General features: G+C 35.4%; 1 protein-coding gene across 4 annotated transcripts in view; it reads right to left on the bottom strand.

Annotated features, from left to right (window-relative positions):
• Positions 1-8,622: 8,622 nt before the first annotated feature.
• The window catches only part of ROBO2 (roundabout guidance receptor 2), a 659,470-nt gene continuing 645,078 nt past the window's right edge, over positions 8,623-23,014 (bottom strand). For 3 of the 4 annotated variants that reach the window (XM_023758054.1, XM_006093705.3, XM_023758055.1), the window contains 3 exons: positions 21,682-21,855; positions 11,862-12,062; positions 9,022-10,108 (listed from right to left, as the gene is read on the bottom strand). In XM_023758054.1, coding sequence (XP_023613822.1) covers positions 10,107-10,108; positions 11,862-12,062; positions 21,682-21,855 — 377 coding nt within the window. In that variant the 3' untranslated portion in view covers positions 9,022-10,106. Of the gene's footprint in view, positions 10,109-11,861; positions 12,063-21,681; positions 21,856-23,014 lie in introns of all 4 variants that reach the window. The other variant, XM_006093706.3, reaches the window with a different exon arrangement.

Raw genomic sequence — 23,014 nt, 5'->3', positions numbered from 1 at the left:
TTGTAGTTGTTCCTCAGGCAGATTATTGTTGCAAGACTTATCAGCTTTGTGTATGATTTTTAATTTTCCCTAATGAAGTTCTTATTTGAGCCCTGGGGTCTTGTTTGGCTCTGTTGCATTCAACTGCATGTGGGTAAAAGTCTCTCTGCCCCATTTGGGATTGTGTTCACAACAATTGATTTCATGCTGCTTCTGTCTGGTATTTCTGTTGTTTACATGAAAATGCACACTTTCTAAGTGGGCATATTCCACTCTACTATACTATGATATTTATTTAGGTTACAGATTTAGACTTTTATAACAATTCTTATGTGGAAACTTACCACATGCTTGGTAAGTTTTGATAGAACTTGAAGGAAGAATTGGATTTTCCTGTTTACAAAAGCACAAATCCCCTTTGAGGACATGATGTCCCTGCATCTCCAAAATGGAAAAAAGAAGCATGTGAAGCCAGCATATGACTCTTCATCTGTGTTCCTTTCCATCTTTAACCAGTCTAGGCATTCCCAGTCTAACACTTTTTATTCCATTCACTCTTTCTCCACTATATATTTGTTCTGTTATTGTTTTCCAAACATTCTGTTCATTGAGTATTTCATTTACTCTTCTGTATTTACTATGCCATGTTATCTCAAGGCTCAGTGCTTTTGCATAGGGAACATGAAGCCCTCATTTAAATCCTTTGTCAAGGAGGAATACAAACCCTCAGAGGCATTATTCAGACTGGGATGTCTAACTTGAATTCTAGAATCTGAGTTAGGTACACACTTTCCATTCTCCACTATACTTTGCTGAGTGTGTTTATCATATCATGGATTGTACCAATTGGAAATATTGGTTCAGTTGACTGGCTCGCTCAGTAGACTGCTGTTTCTTGTAGGCTAGGGACTATATCTTACCTACGTCCTCTCCTCCCGGTTATCTTCTATCGCTTCTTCCCATTCAAAACCAAATTCAATCCCTTTTATCACTAAATCTCACCTGCCCATACCAACCCTTAGTGTTCTCTCCCACCTGTTAACTCCTAAAATTGATTTCTGTAAAATTAATAGTCTTATGTGGTTTGCTTCACTTTCTACTTCTGGCTGAATGTTTGCTCTATGCCGTATAACACCTCCGACTAGTTTATAATGAGATCCTATTATTTATCATCACCTGCCTGCCACTACGTTGTGCCAAGCACAATACTATGTATACATTTGTTCATTTAAAAATAACAGTTAGTATTCAAGCAAGAATATATCCATTCCTTCATGTATACATATGAGTATTATGTATGTGATGCATATGATGTATATTTATATATAAGTATATATAAATATAAAATATAGTATATATATAAGTATATACATACATATATATACTTAAATATAAATACATTCATATATACATACATATATATAAATATAAATAAAGGGAATGTATTTATATTTATGAATATGTATAAATACATACATATATAAATATAAATACATATAAAAATGAGTGTGTTCACACAACACACATAAACAAATGTGCATGTGTATAGATTCATGCATATAAATATAAATGCATTTATTTATATTTAATTATATTGTTATAATTTTTAAAAGAGAAATAGAGATTTTGTGAAACATTATTTGGTCTGAGATACTTACCTTGGTCCTCATAATATTTGTTTAGTGCCCTTTTCCTGTACTCCATAAGTGTATTCATCACTTCTTGGATTCTACCGAATTGAAAATTATTTATATACTAGAGGCCCGGTGCACAAAATTCGTGCACTGGGGAGGGGGTGTTCCTAAGCCCAGCCTGCACCATCTCCAATCTGGGAGCCCTTGGGGGATGTCCAACTGCTGGCAGTCTGACATCCCCCTCACAATCTGGAGCTGCTGGCTCCCAACCGCTCGCCTCCTTGCCTGCCTGATTGACCCTAACCGCTTCTGCCTGCCAGACTGATCACCCCCTAACCACTCCCCTGCCAGTCCGATTGACACCTAACTGCTCCCCTGCCAGCCCAATCACCCCCAACTGCCCTCCCCTGCTGGCCTGGTCACCCCTAACTGCCCTCCTCTGCTGGCCTGATCGCCCCTAACTGCCCTCCTCTGCTGGCCTGATCGCCCACAACTGCCCTCCCCTGACAGCCATCTTGTGGCTGTGGGCACCTTCATCTTTATTGGCTGTGGGTGCTGCCATCTTTGTGATGGCATGAGGATCAATTAGCATATTCCTCTTTATTAGATAGGACTAGAGGCACGGTGCACTAATTCGTGCATGGGTGGGATCTCATGGCCTGGCCAGTGATTCGGGCCTTTTGGGGCCGATCAGGACCAGCTGGGACCGGCTGGCCGGGGGAAGGGACCACGGGAAGTTGGCTGGCTGCGGGGGAGGAACCAAGGGAGGTTGGCTGTGGGAGCACACTGACCACCAGGGGGCAGCTCCTGCATTGAGCATCTGCTCCCTGGTGGTCAGTGTGTCATCATAGTGACCACATAGGCTTTTACATTTATAGATGTTTGTATGCATATGTGTGTGTGAGTATGTGTGCATCACCTAAAATATCTCTTGGCTACATAATACATTTTAAGTATAATAATTGCTTTTATTTGGAATGTTATTAGAATAGATCCAAAATATCTTTCCAATTAAGATTTCATGATAAAAACAGTTAATAAAATAGATGATATTGTGCATTTAACATGTATTCTTTTAAATTTATGCTTTACTGTCATATATATATATATATATATATATATATATATATATATATATATATATATGTTGGAGCCATACATTTTAGGTATAATTGTAATATACTTAAAACACCAGTGAAATGCTAGAAAGAACTAGCATCACTGACATTATGGAAACAGGAATTTAATCTTTGGTGGATAATTACTTGCTTAAGAAATACTTGCATATTTATTAAAAATGTTTTAATCCCTTTTCTTAAGCTGAAGGCTTACTCTCCTCATGTGTTCTTTTGTTTTTTCAGGCTGCTTCCATTTGTCTTTTTCATCTTTTATATTAGAGTAACTGTTACCCAAAGGTAACTACTCTCAAATCAGCTATGATGGGGCATTTAAGTTATTGATTGCATTTATCTACCATCATTCAAAATTAATCAAGTAAATCTAAATCCCTACTTCCCTCATTTCACTTTAATTTCCTCTTAACATTATCATCTTCTTTTACACTTAATGCCAGTGAAAGTTCATGTAATGGTAATTCCCCATTTCCCTTTTGTACTTTTATATTTACCCCTTTCTGAGAACACTGATTTTCATTATTACTAATTAGCTATATTTCCCACCCCAAAGGAACTTGGTTCTGTATATTCTGTGATATCGACTATTACTTTCTGCACTGCTCCACTTGAAGTAAAACCTAGTAATAATCAGACAGTACTTTTTAAAAATGAATGAATTTTGTGAAAGCTCGGAACTGGGTGGGGGGAGATAATGAGGATATTTTATGACTAAGGATTTGGAGTTTTAACAAAAAAAATTGTAGAAAACCTAAAGAATAAAATGCAATCGTACTTGTTGCTAAAGTGCTGATCATGATCATAATTAACCATTTGAAACTCTCAGAAATGGGGAGAATGCATATAATTTTACCTCACTGCACATTTTTTCTCCACCATCTAATTAGAACACTTGAGATTCACATGTTTCTTCCTCATGACTTAATATTGACTTTAAAAAACCTCAGCAAGGAAGGCCTGGCAGAAATGTCTCTGGGACCACCAATGTAGGGCCTAGGGCCAGAATGAGGGAGGACAGTTTCCATGAGAGTATTTCTCAAGGTGGGTTTCACATAGTGCTAGTCTCACAAGAGGCCCAGCACAAAAAGTATAATGCCATATAAGATTTGAACAGAGCTGAAAAGGAGTCAAGTAGTAAAGAAATCTCTTTACATACTTAACCAACCCTGGAACTTCCACTCATCTATATTTTCCTTTATTTTTAAAATACCTATTAAAATTTTATGGGCCGGTGTGGCTCAGTTGGTTGGAGTGTCATCCCATACACTGTAAGGTCATGAGTTTACCGTAATTCCCTGCCAGGGCACATACCCAGGTTTCAGATTTGATTCCTAGTCTGGGTGCCTTTGATGATAGATGTTTCTCTCTCTCTCTCTCTCTCTCTCTCTCTCTCTCTCTCTCATTAATAAAAACATATCCTTGGGCAAGGGTTAAAATTTTATTAAAAAATTCCATAGACTATTTTGAGAAATGCTAGAATATGATAATTGATGGTGGGGGCATAAATGAAGCTAATGCAGATTGTATTGTTTGTAAGTGTTTTTGAAACACTAGTTTGCTCATTGCCTCTTTCCTCTTAGCTTACAAACATTCATCAAAAAAGATATGTTACTAGAGATCCAGGCCAGATTAAACAGAAGATGCTAATAAATTTATGAAGGAAAAGCTATTTCTGTTTTAACTATTCTGAAAATTGAATTCTTAGCATAATGTTTCAATACCTGCTTGCAAAATAAATAAATAAACAAACAAACAAACAAATAAAAACCCCAAAGCCAGTTGGTCAGAAACATTATTCACAAATGTCTAGAAGAACACTAAATGTTGTCAAGCTAAATGTCTATGACCTAGAGCTTGTATTCATTGTCAAAGCATTTTACAGGAAAGGATGCTAGGGTGCTATGATCTAGGGAAGTTAGAGTGACCTACAAATTCCCTGTCCTTGACATTGGCCTGGATCCCATGGTCATTGTATTTGAATCACAGACGTACCTTTCTTGGATAGTTACTAAGACTTCTAAATATATATATATATATTTTCCTTATAACTTGACTAGTGCAAAGAGAAAATGTGTTGACTAAACGACACAAAAGCAGGTCAACTTTGTAATCCTTTATAAATTAAACACACAACCATGCAGATTTCTTGCCTCTGTATCTGGGTTTCTTGACAGTTTATTAACACTCTTGTGCACCTTCTCTGGGCCTGAGAAAATTCCTTCTGAGGTTGAAGACCAAAACCAAGACCACCAAATTCATCAAGGTGAAAGAGTTCTTGAAACCTTTTGGAGATAGCATAGTGTCTTCCCCTTCTAGCTAGCATTTCTACTCATCTTTTCTTTTGAAATCTTACAAATTGGCTTTCTGTTATTACAGTCTCTACTCACATCTCTACCATGAAGTGAAATTTAGCATGAACTTTACAAAGCTCTTCTTTGGAAGAGATAAATTCTATTTTCACAAATTGAGGACATTAATTATTATTTGTTGTTTAAATTCTCTCTTACAACATTGATGCATGCTTTTTCTAGCTAAGGTAGAATAATCAAGAGAGATAGTGTATTTTTATTTTAATAAAGCTTCTGATAATTTTTCACTTTTTCCATTTGTGTTTCCATAATATACTTAAATTCTATAAAGCGATGATTAATTTTAAATTTCTCTACCATTTATCATATTGGTAATTAATATATTGTCTTTAACCATATATATGCATTACCATTGTATTTTATTAATGCAACATTATTTGTGATTATTCTAATACTATTTTATTTTCATATTGTTAATCTAAATTAAATAAAACTGTATTGCCCTTTTACCATGTGTTTTTAAGATACTTTAAATGAATGCTTCAAATTTAGTTTCCTTTTTATTTATACTATTACTATGATTACTATTTTAAAGAACACATAAATTATTTTTAGAGACAATGGTCATATAATTGTACTTAAAAGTAAAAAATAATGAAATATTTATGAAATGCAAATAGGAAATGTTTTCTACCCAGTCACTATGATAACTTTTCAACATAAACATCATTTTTTTAAAAAAAGCTATTGCTAGCTATTCTAGAGCTAATATCCACTTTTGTCCAATTCTCACACTTAGTTTAAATATATATATCTATCTATCTATCTATATATATATATATATATATATAGATAGATATAGATATATATTATTAAGTAATTTTGTAGATAAGAAGTTTTTGTTCTTTCTACATGAAGGTCTTTTGGGATGAGGAAGGTCAGATCTGGAAATTAGTGGTAAATAGAATGAAAACTTTAATTTCAAATGCTTTTTACATTCTTCATTGATGTCCTTTAGTCACTACTTTATATCAATGCCAATTTTTAGTTATCATTGCCCAACCCATAGCAAATGAGAAAAGAAGATTATGCTTTTGGGCACAAAATATTAATACAGAGTTCTAAAAGTGATAGTATTGTCTGTTAATAATTTGTCTATAAGCAAGTTTGTTTTACATAAATGGCTTTTTAACAAATTTGAAATGTGAATATATTTTATTTTTCCCAGTGAGTACACAATACACAATTCTTTGACAATACTATTAATCAATGTTACGCCAATTTCTTTTCTGATCTAACAACATCAAATGAAACATTAAGATCTTGAATGCTGTTTGGTGACGTAAACAAAGTACATTTAAAAAAGAATCCATCTATAAAACAAAATATAAAAAGTCTACCCACGGCCACAAAATCCCTTATCTTGCAACACTTTAAAGTCACAATAAATGCTTTTAAAAATTATGAGATAAGAAAACTTAGTAAATGGAATTTCATTTAAAATGTATGGTGTTTCATTTGAAGTACACATTAAAGAGAAGTAAAATAAAAGTAATTTTACCTCTAAGGTAATGTGGAAAGACATGTTGCATTACACCAATTCTTGTCATGTAATTCTATAAATACAATATACAGAAGCAGATGAACAAATTAGTGAATGTCATGGTTTGCATTTTTTAATATTGACACACAATCACTTTCTAGTGGAGAAAATAAACCAGTTTAGAGTTCATTGGTATTGTTATCATTATGTTGTCAGTGGACAATTACACAAATTAGTTCAATAGGAATTTGGAGGTTTTCTATCAAGCTTTTACAAATTTTCAACTCAAACCCCATTGAAAATATATCTAAATACCCAGAGCATTAAACCATGGCATAGAAAACCATTTAATCTGTAGAGCATTAAACCATGGCATAGAAAACCATTTAATCTGTTTTGTTACCTAAAGCAAGTAAACTTGCAATGTTTTTTCTTCCTTGGATTCTAATCCTGTGAAGGAATCAACTGTTTCCATGCCCCTGTACTCTCCCACCTTACATTAAATATGGCATGGAAAATTTTTGGAGAAGGGGTTGACTCTGCCTGCATACACTGACGAATACCTGAGCTGGACACTGATTCTATGTCCCCAATGGAGACTTTGCCTGTTATGAATGGAGCTGTGCTGTGGGGTACGACTGCATACCAGTGTTGTTTTTGTGCAGGTAAGATTACATCCTCTCCCACCCAGAGTTCCTTCTAACTAACAGCGTATGTGAGCCTGTCTCTGTTTAGATCTGCAGAAGAGTGAGCTCAGTGAATTTCTAACCAGTCATTCAATTGGCTACAAAATGAAAATTCATGATACTTCTCATACTTGCATTTTTAATGATATTTTGACCTATAAGAATTAAAAGCTTTTTACCTATGGCAAGCTGACAAAGCCTTGATGTTTTGGTAGTGCTCCTGAACTCATGTGGATAGCCACAGCTATTTATTGTGCTCTGTATCTACTTGAGGATGGTATTTTATGTGCAATATTTGACCAACCAATTTATTTAAAACTAGATTTAATAGGCAAGGTGGACTATTCTAAAAGAATATTCCAAGACACCATAAAGTCCACCCTGACATAATATAACCATAACAGTGAATTTTATGTAGTGGAGACAATTAGGTACGATGCATGCCCAATCTTATTCCAGAAGTCACCTGTGTGCATATACTCTGTTTTTGAAGTCATGGTTTATTAGTCACATACACCTGCCAGTTACCAGGGGCAAAAGGCTATGTGTAATATGTGTAATGAACTAAGGTTTTAGATTACATCGGGTTGTAGAGGAATGTAAAAAGGAAATACAAATGCTTTGCTTTTAAATAGAAAGAGATGAAGTAAGGAACTGCATAACCAAAAATTTAAATTCCTCACATTCTACAGTTGTGACTAAGTATGCACTCATTCTGAGAAGAAATTTCTCATCCTCCCCAGTCTCTTTGTCCCAAAGAAATCAAACTGAATTAAAATTCAGACACTTATGGGAGAAAGTTGATGACGTATTTAATATGTGTGTCTCAGAATTTTCTCCTCCATGAAGAAATGAAGTGCATGACAGGAGTTGGGGCCCATAAAGAACACTGAGTTTCTGCATGCGTGCCTGTGTCGATGCAGCCTCAGGTGACATAAAAGATGGAAACATTTAATTTTGCCATTACTGTAATAATATGACATACATTTGATGACTGAGCCAAAAATGCTCAGTTACCAATGATTTGTCATTCCAATGGGTCCTGTATTTTAGAATTAATCCCTACTTATCATTATATTGAATATACTTTAAAGTATCAACTACTGAACACATCATAGGAAAAACATGAGAAAGTATAACTAGAGAGAGAATTTACAATTGTGTAGGCAGCACACGGGAAAATGTCACAAGTGGAAAGTTCTCTTCTACTTGACTGACTATACATGTAGAGTAGCTAACATATATTTCAAAGTCATATTCATTTTGACCATACATGACTGATATTCAGGAAATGCTTGTTCTCAACGTCGTGAAAACAAATGAGGCAGGACACTGTTATTAATGTCCATTTACCAGGTTCGGTTTTATTTAAAAAGTGTATAAACATGCATTTTTCTCCTTTTCAATTTTTCTTTCAATTTACTCATTCAAAATGGGTCAAACATATTTTAGTTGGTAGCCCATTTCTGAAAGTGTACCATAAAATATTTATTCCAATAAGTCTACTTACTGTGAACTGAACATACTCTGAGCACTGCTTTTTAAGCACTTACAAGTTGGCTGTACATTTGGTGGCATAAACTTCACTTTTTCATCAAATGAAACACAAAGTTGCATATAGACTGCATTATTATTTTAAAAGTCATGAATTGAAGTGATGCAGCTCTATCCTCTAGTGTGTACTGTACATGTATTAGAAAGATGAAACAAGATATTGCAATAGAGTTTTTGTATTTCGAAGCAGCCTGAGTATGTCCTAACAATAAATTGCCTCTTTAACTATTTGCTGGATATTCTAGAGTTCATTTGGTTTGTTTCCTTGGGGAACATCATATTATATTTTGACTTAATGAGTTGGAGAGATTAATTATGTTAATTCAGAAAATGCTTTTTTTAAAAAAAACACTGTAATATAAATACAGCTCTTGTGAAACACCTTAATTTCCTTTTGCTTGTTGCAATTCTCAGATGGGTCAATTACAACAAGAGGTAAAGCTGATTCTAAATATAGCTTTAATTTCCTTATTATGTCTTAAAGCAAGTTTAGTATATCTTCGCTACTTGTATAGTTTAATGCCTATTCAGTCTTAAGTCTTAAACTTCCTTCTTTTGACCCACACTTTTATCAACAGTAAAAGCCACCATTCTGCTTTTTTTAAATTTTTTATTAACTTGGTCCCTGATGTTCAAAGAAGACTTCACTAACACCACTGTCCTTCACATCTTCCTATTTCTATACCCCAACCAAAAACCATCCAACGTGATTGGTTACAATCAGCGTTATCCAACCTAGCTTACAGTACAGCAACTCCCTTCACATTCAGTCTTTTTCTTCATGTCACGAGGAGTAGAGATTTGTGCTTATCACCAAATAAAATTGCAGTGCAAAATTTAAACATAAAAGTTACACAATTAAAAGTTAATATATGGCACCACAGCCTATTAATTCACATATAGTACAACAGACCAATAAGAACAGACAATAATGTGAACAGAGCTAAAAAGAGTGAGCTTGCATAGCAATGCACAAAAGAAATTATATACAGAGGAAATCCTTTGCTTCCTGGAGGGCGAGCTTTGTTTTCTTTCTTTTTTGTTTACTCCTGACAAGAAAGAGTTAAGGTGGGTGGTGTACGTAACAGAAGAACACAAGGAAAATATCTGTGGGATATGTGTGGCTGTGTGTCTTTACATTGCATTTACAGTTCTTTGAATAGTACATAAATAAAGGAATTGTTCATTGCACTGTTTAAGTGTCATCACTTCCATGAGTTCAGACCTGATGGTCCTTCAGAGCAGCTTTGCATGTCTCATCTCAGTTACTCTATAAAGAGAAAAACAAATCAGAAGTAAGTTTGCATTTAAGTGCAGTATCCTTTATCCAGCATACCAAAAACCAGGGGGACAGATAATAAGTGAAAGTAACATTATCAAATAGAGTCCATGAGTTTGTGAATTTAAGAAATTTTACTGAAATGAGATGGGAAAGGGGGGAAAAAAGAAACCCTGTGGAATTTGGATATTTAAAATTCAACTGGAGCTATTTTGCACCTTTGTGAATCCATAATTATTCCCAAATAAAAGTTAAAGAAAAATCCAAGTACTCATGAATCAAAATAAAAATTATAAACATAGCTTAGTAATAATCAGGTTAGTAATATGAAACAATAACTCATATCAATAAATAATTTAAAGTTTTGAAAGTATTTTTAGTTTTCCTTATTTCATGTCATCCCCAGTCTGCCAGGTGAGCATAATAGCAAGTAAAATTTTAGATAAGAAAAAAGATTAGGAAGGCAGTTTAGTTTCTCTTTTCACATAACCAGTAAGCAGTTGAGATTGGAAACCAGGGCTGCTCCTTAGCAGTGTTTTTAAACTGTATTGAAAGAAGCAGTTGAACATATTCAGCAACTATTATTCTGAAATAGAATAGCAAAATTGGTAACTTTCCTGATGAAATTAACAAGAGTTCAATGCTTTCTACTGTGACATACAGTAATATTTTAAATTTCTCTATTTCCTAGTACTTTATATTTAGAAAACAGATTAGTTGTAATAGGCACCGATGTTGGTTCCCTATTCAAAAAGAGAAATTTATTTCTAAGTTATGCTGTAATAGTCAAAGTATTTCAAGTTAACTAAAATCAAAGATCAACATTTTAAGGTTGATTCACCAAATTAAAAAAAAAAAGAATTCTTAAGGAAGTTTTTTAAAACTACCAAAAAGCTAATACTCAGTTATAAAGGCAAAGAAAGCTACAGAGTGGACCATATTTAATCAACTTACAAGTATTAAAACTAATTGCCTATGTTAAGATGATTTTTGTATAATATAAATCAAATTTGAAAGAAAGGACATGTTTATTAAATTGACTACTGTAAATAGCAATGGTCTAAGTTATAAACAAACCTGCTCAAAATTATAATTGATCTCATAGTAGAGCAAGTTTTCTACTATTGTGAAATTTGTTTATTGTGGCAATGTTACTGATGGGGTTCAGGACTTGCTACCCCAAAATACAGCACCTTGGAATATTTTACATCTGAAGTGAAAGAGTTTGAGGACACAGCAGAAGCTGGAAGGTCACTCTGGCCTCCCCCGTTCACCCTTGTTTCCTCAAACAGATTATACAACTGCCCTGTGACAGTTACTCTGCCCCCAGTGCCAGGAGGAAGGAGGACATTCTTATCACAAGAGTTGGGGCTGAGAAATCTGTATAAACAAACCTTGTAAAACTAACCCTTATCATCCTAGTTACTTCTTCACCATTCACTACCCTTAGCTCAAACCCTTCTATGTGGTCAGTTCTTTACATACGTATTGTTTCTTTGTCTAAAAGGTAGAAAAGTTTCCGCCTCTTGTCAGTTTTTTAGACCTTCATCCTCTTGAGAAGGTTCCCATGTATATGCAAAAACTTAATAAAATGTATTTTTTTCCTGTTAATCTTTGTCAGTTTAAATTTCAGATACAGCCAGGGAACCTAAGAGGGTTGAGTAAAATGTTTTCCTCCCCTACGTTACTACGCAGATATTCTCTCTAGATCACCATAGCCTTTTCAATCTCCTACAGCACTTACATAATTCACTTGTAAACTGTCCTTGACTATTTGAGCCCATATAGCCTATGTCAAGAAGGTCGCTGACATTGCGCTGGTGGCCCCCCTTCAGCACCTCAGCTTTCCTAGGTCCAGTGGATCCTTTAGAAGACGCTGTTCCTGATGAGCTGTGACCTCCTGGAGACGGAAAGTTGGGCTTGCTGTAGGGCACCAAGGTCTCCTCTGGAAAAAAAAAGAAAAAAAAAAAGAAACATAAAGTGCTAAGTTAAACAGCAGCATGTTAACAAACAAACTTAACTTTAAATATTTAGCTCAAGATGAACTGTTTTACCATTTTGAATTTTAGGAAAATTAAAAATATGAGATTTAATAAGGCTTGAAATCTAAAAGAAATTTCCATGTACAACAAACATTTCCTACAATAGGAACTAAAGCAGAATTAAATTAAAAGATGTATTGGAATACATAGACAATGTTACGTATCATTTGCAAAATTTAAAGATATTATAAGAGATCTGCGTACAATGAACCATATTATTTAACTAAAACATTTCTGAGAATAATTTCTGTAGTTTAGTGGAGGCTCCAATTTAATATTTCTATTAAGATTGAAAGAACATGGTTTTGACTTTAAATTATGAAAACATTTTTTCTCAAATTATATAAAGAACTATATATCAGCTATTAAAAATAAGCTTCTTAAATTTCTATTGTTTCTTGAGAAAGAAGTACATTATTTGAAAGCCTGTATTCTCCCTTAACAGAAAAAGGGACACTCATACATTTTAATAAATAACGTGTCTGTTCTCCTTATGCATCATCTTTCTACAAATAATGTACATAACTCGATATTTAATACTTTGAAATGCTTTTTCTTATTTCTTCCTTTTTTCTCTCCCTCACTTCCCTCTTTCCTTCTCTTCTTCGTTCCTTCATTCTTTCTTTTTATTAATATGTTTTTATTGTCATTTGGAGAGAGAAAAAGGAGAGGGAGAGAGGGATAGAAACATCAATGATGAGAGAGAATCATTGATTGGCTGCCTCCTTCATGCTCCCTACTAGGGATTGAGCCCACAACTGGGGCATGTGCCCTGTGGGAATCGAACCCGAAACCTCTTGGTTCCTGTGTTGGTGTTCAACCACTGAGCCACACTGGGCTGGGCTCTTGCTTCTTTCTTTCTTCCTTTCTTCTCTTTTCTTCTCTCTCCAATACCTTTTTTTTTCTTTTTCTAGGTATTGATCATTATTACTATGGTTGTAAAACTAAAAAAATTGCTGACTGAATTTAGTATTTATTTTTTTAGATAATCTTAATGACAAGGATCACATGATTCTTCTCTCATAGTCTTAATGCTTAACCTTCTTAAATGTTTCACTAAACCTAGATGTTAATATTGTCATTTTTTAGCCACTGCATAAACTATATTTCTAAAACCTTGAGCACCAAGTTGTGACAAAATATAATATTAAAAATGCATGTGAAGATGACATATCTAGAACAGATTCAGTCCAAATGAATAAATGAATGTACAAGGAAACTCTTTCAAATGTTGTGTGTGTGTGTGTGTGTGTATTTTAATAACCAAGGAATCCTGACATAAGAAGAGGTAATCCAGAAAATGCATTTCTGGAACAGGCTCACTACCAACCTCCCTCACCCCCACCCCTCACCAAAAAAACCCAACTATGAACCACTAAATTTATTTTGTGATATTTCCAGGAAACTTGGTATATAAACAAGAACATTCCCCCATTAAATTGTTAACAATTAACTAAATTTAATCAGCTGGAGAAAGTATAGACTCAGTTTAAAATTTTCTAACCTGAGGATTCTGTGATTGGGCATTGATTCGTAACTTTATTGATTATTTCAATTCAGCAATTTGACTGAAGTGAGTTCTTCTTTCAAAATGACTAGTTACTTCAGTCAAAATGAACAAATTGGTTGGAGGCAGAGTTTAAAATGACATTAAAGGTGAAATTTTGTGGTCTTAAAAGTACTCAATATAAACATTAAAAAGAAAAAAAACCCTCAAATTGTGTCATGAGCACTATAGATGGAGGTTGGCAGTCTCTAGGCTCAAAGACCCTAGCAGAGGTTAACTTGAGGAGCAATCCCTATCGGGATCAGCCCTTAGGGATGTGCCGGTGAGCTCTGCTTCGGAACTCCAAATTCAATTAGTGATTCAAGGCAAATGCATTTCAGAAGCCTTAAACAACTGTCATTTCTAAAATACCTGGTAGGAAAAAAATGGTAAAAGTCCACACTTTGTTGGGACTGTGCAGAACACACCTGGTCCAACACCTTGTTTGTGTAGGGCTTTCCGTATGTCTTCTTGGCGTTCTGTGGAGTTAATCCATTCCTGCGTTTGTCGCTGCCACTCTAGGGACGTTCTAGCTGGACAATCCAATGAGCTCTTTGTGTCTTCTAAGTTGGATGCTTGTTGTCTCTCCAGAGAGCTTCCTTTTCTCTCTGTTGAGTTTTCCACGTTACCAACATGCTGGCTCGGGCCTATTTGTTGCCTTATACCCTGACCTGGAGGGGGGTCTGGTGGTGGTGGAAGATCTAAAAATTTTGAATAATGTTTAGAATGGACTAAAATTTAATGAAAAAAATACAGGTTTTAGTTCAAGATGAAGAAAAAAAAAAACCCTGCCCTGTTAAAAGTATCACCCATGCAAAAAATATTTTTTGGGGGGGAAAAAGGCAAATTGTTTACATCCAAATGCATATTATTGATCTCATTGCTATCTTTTGATCACAGTGTCTTTGAAATAAAATCAAATGACTTTATTCAACTATTATATGTGTAAAATGTTTTCAATTGCACATTGAGGCTAACATTTAAGGTGCAAAGGGCAGTTTATGATTTCTCCATATTTAATCCATTGTTCACCCCCACTTCCCAGAGTAGAAATACCATGACACAAAATGACTAGAAATTCTAGCAGCTGTGTTAATAAAAGGCTCTGGGAAGAATAAATGCTGTCCTGCCAATCTCCATAGGAAATTTTGCCCTTGGGAAATTAAGAACTCTATGCGGTATCATATGCAACATATGACTGCCTTTACTCATGTATGTGGCACATTTAGCAACAAAAGGTTTAAGCTAACACTTATGAAATGCAATTAACATTCTGCCTGACAACCAATGCTAGCTATTCATTTCATGAGTTAACTAATGAGTTACAACTAATATGTTATACTCTTCCAATGTATTAATTTTAATAAGTAATAACCAGTGTTCAAGGCACAGATAGAATATGCTTCATGGTACTAGAGTAGACACTGTATCATGAAAATTTGAGATATAGTGGAATAGATAATTTTTCAGAAAAGTTCTTTAAATTACATATTAGATATGAAAAAATTAAAAGTTCAAAGACTTGGCTAATTTTTTATTGTCTTTTTATTAGCTCTTTAGATTGTCATTACTTTTATATTTTTAGTGTCTTCAGTTGTGACATCATAAACCTTCTTTCATATTTCTTTAAGTACTGTACTAGTTCTGTTATACTAGTCATACTAGTGCTGAAATTACTTCATTGAAGTAATTGAAATCTAAACATTTTTAATATTCTATGGATTATTTTCTTCTGGCATCCCATTAAAAATTTTTTCATCCTTAGAATATCAATAATATTATTTGCCCATAAAGACCAAATATCATATATAATATACATATTTATTTTATTATAGAGGATAATGTATATAATATAGGTAATTAATACCCATACAATTTTGTAATTGTGCTCTTGTTTCTAATAGTATTATTTGTAAAATTAAAAGGGTAAGGTATAATTTTTTTGGACCATAGGTAGCTTCCTTAAGGAAATCTAAGCTGCTCCTTGTAAAGACTTTCTTAAGAAACGTTATACTTTCTTTATGAGGAAAGTGATATTGTCCTTTGTTGAACTGATAGCAATGGTCTCCGCAGCATCTGCTCAGGAAGTTCCCACGTTGGAGCAGAGCTTTTATTTCTCATGCATTTCCTCTTGTTAGATGATGAATACTAATTATTGAGGGGACAGAGTTTCTGTCTGGGAGAATCAAGTTGCATTTAGAATCTTGCTTCCAAAAAGGAAGAGCTAATCTAATATTGAGATATCTGTTTGTTAAATAATCCACCAAAGAGTTTGGTGTTTCTTTTGATTTCAAAGCTGACTTCCTTCAGTATGTATTATTATAAATTCTAATTCATTATATCCTTTGAGTTATTGGATTTAAGACTGCCAGTGGGAGAGAAATTATTGTAATTTCTTCCAAAACAACATATTTTGTCATTGATTTTTATTCTCTATCAGAGCAGTTTAATTTTTTAAATGGCTTGATGGAATCTGCTTATGTTAGCTAAAATTCTGATCACTATTTAATTTAACCTGAAATTATACAGCTACATCATTAAAACCCTTGGAGTTTGTATATCCTAAAAAGAAAGAGCATTTCATACACATTGAAATAAAAAAAAAGTGGAAAAAAGATAGAAGTGAGAATGGCTGTGGAAAAAATAAAAGTATGTAATCAAATATATGTACTTAAATTAATTTTATTATTCATGTCTATGTTGATTCATTTTAACAGAATCAATTTGCTAAAGAGTCTCTTACTGGCCTACTAAAGATTTGCTATTGTTTGGCACATAGCAGTACAGCAGACCAATGATATATATGCCAGTATTTCTCTCTCTCTCTCTCTCTCTCTCTCTCTCTCTCTCTCTCTTAGAAAAAAAAAAGGAGACATGGAAAAATTACATATCTACAGCCTGGATCTCTCCTCCCATGAACTCCCAACTCAGATAACCAAGTCCACACTGAATAGTTAGACTTATATGTTTAGAAGGCTTCTCAAATTTCATATACCCAACCTGAGCTCTAGATCTTCCTCTACAATTCATGCTCCCTCTGCAGTGTTCCTCATCTCAATTAGTAGCTATTCCATTCTATAAGTTTACCAAAACTTTGGTGTAATCTTTGACCTCCCTGCTTAACAGCCTATGTTAATTTATTCACAAATTCTGTGGACTCTATCTGCAGACTATATCCAGAATTCAACCTTTATCATTGCTTCCACTGATTCTACCATAGTGTGAATCACTATCATCTACTCCCTATATAACTCCTATAACCTCCTATGTGGTTTCTGCATTTCCACATAGAAGCACATTCAGCCTACCTCAACAAAACAGCCAGAGTGACTATTTTATAAAGACAAAAGTAAGATCATGTCACTCCGCTTGCCTTAATATGCACATGCACATGCACACACACCCACTTGCATGCACCTCCAGGGTTTTCCCATTCAAAGTAAGAGCCAAGGTCCTTATAGAAGCTTAAGGGTCCTACAAATTCTGGCCCTAGTTGACTTGTCTGACTTTGTATTCTATTTTGTTGCTCTCGCTGCTTTTAATCAAATAAGCATAAGGCTTTCACTTACTGTTTTCATTTTCTGAAATGACTCCCCCCACCCCATATAAGCATTGCTCTTTCCCTTATAATCTTCCAATGTTTTCTCAAATGTCATCTCGGTAAGATCTTTTCTGAGCCCTCTACTTAAAAGTTGCCCCCCTATCTTTGTATATTTTTTCTCGATGACACTTACTACCATTTTACATACACTTTAAAATTTTTATTTTCACCTAGAGGGCAGTTATGTTGAAATTATCTATCTTCTCCCATCAGAATACAAGTTCCAGAAGGGCAGGGCATTTTCTTTGTTTGCCTATCATTTGATATGAACTTAATAAATATTTGAATGAATAGTTTAATAAATAAAGAAATTTTCTCAATTGTCAAAGCCAGTCTGTGAAAGAGCCCCTTATCTGAAAGGGGTATTTGGAATGAGTGGTGAACAGGCTGGAAGGAGATGATCTAGGAAGAAAGGTTGAAGAGAGAACTACCTTCTCTACCTTTTTTGTTCAGCAGTGGTCCAGGTGTTGGCTTTATAGGGTATTCTTGAGCTTATGCAAATGAAATAGAACATTTGAATTGAACAATGCCAGCTTAGGATAGACTTTATTCAAGGGAGAAGAACACTCAATATGTGTGTGGGTGTTTGCATAGCCTTTGGAATGGAGACTGACATTTCCCACCATTCCCAATTACTCTTACTGAACACAAAGAAATATTGCTTCACCAATCTAGTAGTTAGCTTGATGCCATGTGACAAAGTCCTTGCCCAAGAAATAAGAGAAGTTATATGTGCCACTTGCTGGCCTGACCATGGAACCTCCCAAGTGAATAACCCATGTTCTGTCTTCTTCTCACTCAGAAACCATAAAGGTCCCATCTTAAAAATAATGGTGTCCCAACATTGAAGAAGCATTCATCCTTACATTACTACTTAGAGGAGAGCCATGTGACCTTTATAAAATCATTGGGTCTGGGAGAAACAAACTTTTACTGTGCCAAGCCACTGAAGAATGTAAGTTGTTTGGCATAGCAGGTAGCAATAATTACTCTGATGAATATTCTCATAAAACACTATTGTAAATAATGCAAACATTTTAGTATAAAATATCTATATGCTAAGTGCTACTAAACACTAACCTTTCCAAAAAGGACAGTTGGGTTTTATATACAAACTAAAGGCCCAGTGCACAAAAATTTGTGCACTCAGGGGGGACCCTCAGCCTGGCCTGTGCTCTTTTGCAGTCTGGGACCCTTCGGAGGATGTCAACCTGCTGACTTAGGCCTGCTCCCCAGGGGAACAGGCCTAAGCTGGCAATCAAACATCCCTCTGGCAGCCCAGCAGCCCTCAGGGGATGTCCACTTGCCAGCAGAGAGCAGGCCTAAGCTGCAGTTGGACATCCTTAGCGCTGCTGAGGAGGCAGGAGAGGCTCCCACCACCACCTCTGTACTGGCAGCCGTCAGCCTGGCTTGTGGCTGAGCAGAGCTCCCCCTGTGGGAGCACACTGACCACCACGGGGCAGCCCCTGCATTGAGCCTCTGCACCCTGGTGGTCAGTGTGCGTCATAGTGACAAGTCATTCCCTGTCATTCTGCTGTTAGGGTCAATTTGCATATTACCCTTTTATTATATAGGATAGAGGCCAGGTGCACGGGTGCGGACTGGCTGGTTTGCCCTGAAGGGTGTCCCGGATCAGGGTGGGGGTTCAGCTGGGGTGCCTGGCAAGCCTGGGTGAGGGGCTGAGGGCCATTTTCAGGCTGGTCAAGCCCCCCAGTGGGGACCCTCACCCCATGAGGGTTTGGCCAGCCTGGGTGAGGGGCTGAGGGCTGATTTCAGGCTGGCCACGGCCCTTTCAGTGTGGGGAGCCCTACTGGGGTGCTTGGCCAACCTGGGTGAGGGGCTGATGGCTGTTTTCAGGCTGGCCACAGCTGTGAACTGGAAGCAAGTATCTGGGATTTATTTAACTTCTATAATTGAAACTTTGTAGCCTTGAGTGGAGCCCAGGTCCTGGAAGCCTGGGTTGCCCCTGGCAACCAAGGCTCTCAGCCCCTCCTTGAGAGGAGGCCACGGCGGCTGGAAGCAGGTATTTGGGATTTATTTATCTTCTATAATTGAAACTTTGTAGCCTTGAGCAGAGCTCAGGGCCGGCAGGGCAGGCGGGAAGCTTGGCTTCTTCCATTGCTGAGGGCAACACTCCACCTCCATGGCCGCCGCCATCTTAGTCGGGTTAATTTACATATTTGCTCCTGATTGGCTTGTGGGCGTGGCTTGTGAGTGTAGCAGAGGTATGGTCAATTTGCATGTTTCTCTTTTATTAGATTAGATATTATGAAATTATTACTGATACATGGATTCATAGCATATAAATGCTATTATATATACATTAGTTGTGAAATACCAATATCCTTCAGGATAATCTGTGGAATGTCATACAAAATAAATGTCCCTGTATCATAACTAAAATGTCGCTGGGTCAAACACTTGGGAAGACATGTGAGCCAATATTTCCTTTTCAATATCACTACTTCTAAAAAGTATTCACTAAGAACACATAATCAATAACCCCTTTTTGGAATGCTGACAAATTTGAAAATTTAGGGAGCTATTTGTTTCTTAAAAAGCTAAGCCATATATTGAGCATGCTTTAACTAGGAGATAGTTTTCTTTAACCAGACATTCTAAAAAAGCTTGCAAGAAAAGTGTTCTAGGAAGAAAGAAGAGAGATCTCTATTTTCTTGATTTATATTGTATCTTCCACATATTCTGGATGTGGTCTTCAAACAATTTGAAAAAGTCACAGAAAAAACCATATACTTGGATTTTTTTCTATTTCCATAACATTCATAGCAGAAAAATGACACAAATTCTGAGATTTATAACTAGCATGTCAGTTAGAGTAATCCTTCTTATTCAGAGGGAATAAGATCAACACTATAGGCTGCTTTGAGCACTCAACTAATCTTCAGAACATCTGAGGTAGAAAGGCAGTCCGTGAGCATTTTTCCTCACCACAGGATATCCATTTATAGAGAATCAAAATCTCAATTGTACCCCTACCCTCAGATTCCATAGAAATATTTTCCAATGAAATCAAAGTAGATAGATAAGTAAACCTGAAAGCTCTTAAAACAAGTTATGTTTAGCTTTAAAATCTTAACATTATAAGATGACAATAGAAAGCACAAAAATTGCTGTCAGACACCCCTTCCCCCACCAAAACTAATAAAGAATAAGTACTTCTTTTCCAGCTAAGCCTTATTCAGTCCTATAATTAATGCTAAGGACTTGGTCATAGCTTCTCAAAGCCTACTGCATATTGGATTCACCTGTGGAGCTTTAAAAATACTCATAGCTGCTTTTCATCCCAGAAGAATTAAATCAAAATCTCTGGGATATATTTTAAGAGCTCCCCAGATGGTCTGATGTGCAGCCTAGCTAGAGTTATCCTTTTTTGTGTTTAGTAAAACTATCTCATGACAAAGTTTATGTGCTTTTTAGGGAGTAGTGTTGAGAAGAAGGAAGAAATTTACCTTTGGGTTCAACATTACACTAAGTATAATAAATCATACATATTCCTGAGAATAAAACTTTAAAATGAATATTTTTATTCCTATTTTAAAATATGAGAATTAAGTTGAATATATGGGAAATACTTCCTGCTTTGCAGACCTCATGCATTACTCATTAAAGAACAAGGACATTTTCCATTGTGTTCCTTGAAACTAGCAGTGGTTAAGCAAATACTCAAAAATAGATGCAAACTATGGGCCATTGTACAAATTTAGCCACTTCCTCTTTTGTCAGTAAAGTTTATTTAAAATCAGTCACATCAATTCAGTAACTTTTTTCTTTGGCTGCAACAGGGCATCTATGTCAGGGTGAGCAGTTGTAACAGAAGACTATATGGCCTGGTAAAGCCAAAAAAATATATATTAGCTGGACTTTTCAGAAAAAGTTTGCTGACCCATCCACTGGGTAATCTGCAGCATGCTTTAAGTCCTAAAATTCACAAAACTAAAAAACTCCTAAATTGCAAATCATAGTCTTTTTCAGAAGTAAAATAATCTAAAGTAGCTTACCTTAATATAGAAATGTTCCAACAACATGGCAAATGCACATGCTACTGATGTTTTTCCCCTAAGCTTATAAGAGAATATTCACTATAAAGCATTAATGGGTAATGCCAGAATGGTAGAAAAAATCAACATTGAAAAGTAGTATGGCATCTACTTCTTTGGGCTTGGTAATATATAAATAATTCCAGATTGTTAAAAAAAAGAGGGTGTTGAATTTAAACAAGACCACATTTCCAGGTCTTTTGCCTTGATATATAATGAGGGATGCCTAATCTACCATAGCTACTTTAAACTCAATCAGTGATGGCACACGGCATAGCTCTTCAGCGAGGAGACAGGAGAGAAGGAATCAAACCTACCATCTGTCATTCCTTCCCTTCGATGAGGCAATGATGGTTGTTGGTCCATTCGCCCTCCCTTGTGTTTTTTAGTTGGCCTAGGCCTCTGACTTTGACTCAGGGCTGCACTGGTGTTACTGTCAGTAGAAAATGGGCTAGTTGGTCGAGGCCTTTGAGAAGAGGTAAAGGCTTTGCCTAAAAACAAACAAACAAACAAACAAAAAACAAAGGGAAGGAGATATGGAGAATGTTATTTTAAGACACTGATTCTGACTGTCTTGTATTTTTTGCTCTTTCTAAATTGTTAACCTGCCTGGAGATGCTATTTGGAGATTCCAGATGCTGGTGCATCTCCATAGAAAAATGTGTGCCTTGCTGCATTTGTCTTGACCAATTTTTAATAACCAACATTCTACCCACTGAAAAATTAAAACAAATAAATATAAAACAAATCCACATGATCTTATGTGATTGTATTTTTATTTAACCTTGATAATCTTAGCAATATTTTCATAGGTATTTGCAAATTCATGCAGCTTTTATTTCTTAAAATTAAAGAAGCGGAAATAAATATGTGCTGTCTTATTTGCTTAATCAAATTTCACCCTTGAGTCCCACAAACTCTCTTTGAGTACAGAAAAATGTCCTATTGTAATCACATCTAAAATTTCACATGAAAGATCTGCTCAGAAACATATATTAAATTGACCTTACTTCCCATACACATACATGATGAATTGTACTTCTTTGAGCAGAAACTCAATAACGTTAGTGTATAGTACAGGATAGAGAGCAGGTTAAAACTACCTTGTATATCCACAGTACAATGGGTGTTTTTAATGGATAATATTGTACCTGAGCAGACTCCAAATTCTCATTGATAAATGAAATGTGCTATGCCCTTTTCTTGTGGCTTAGTGTACATGTGTAGGGAAATTTACTCTGGGAAAAGGTTAGCTATCCGTTTTTAACATCTTTTAATTTTAATATTATGGTAAGATAGGGTTGGCTTATGTGCATATATATATTCTCTTGTGCATGTTTAATTTTATACAAAATTGTTGCATAAAATTTAGTTAATGTAGTTATATTTTTAAGTCAGTGTGAGATAATACTGCTTAATGTTTTATTAGCTATTAGCATACATGCAAGAAATGTACTTAGCCTTCTAATTATTAGTTTCCTTGTACTTTCTCACTGCTCTGGTTATAGCTCTGCCACAAAAATCACTCAGGCAACATAAAGTTTCTGACTTACTGCCTTATAAAGCAAGAAAATTCAAATAACCATTACATTACAACATATTTTAGTACAGATGCTATATAAAAAATAAACCTCTGCAATGCTTGGATAA

Source organism: Myotis lucifugus, unplaced genomic scaffold, assembly GCF_000147115.1.
Source record: "Myotis lucifugus unplaced genomic scaffold, Myoluc2.0 scaffold_120, whole genome shotgun sequence".
Lineage (NCBI taxonomy): Eukaryota > Metazoa > Chordata > Mammalia > Chiroptera > Vespertilionidae > Myotis > Myotis lucifugus.
The sequence above is the reverse complement of the archived record's forward strand: the minus strand, read 5'-3'. Positions and strand labels throughout refer to the sequence as shown.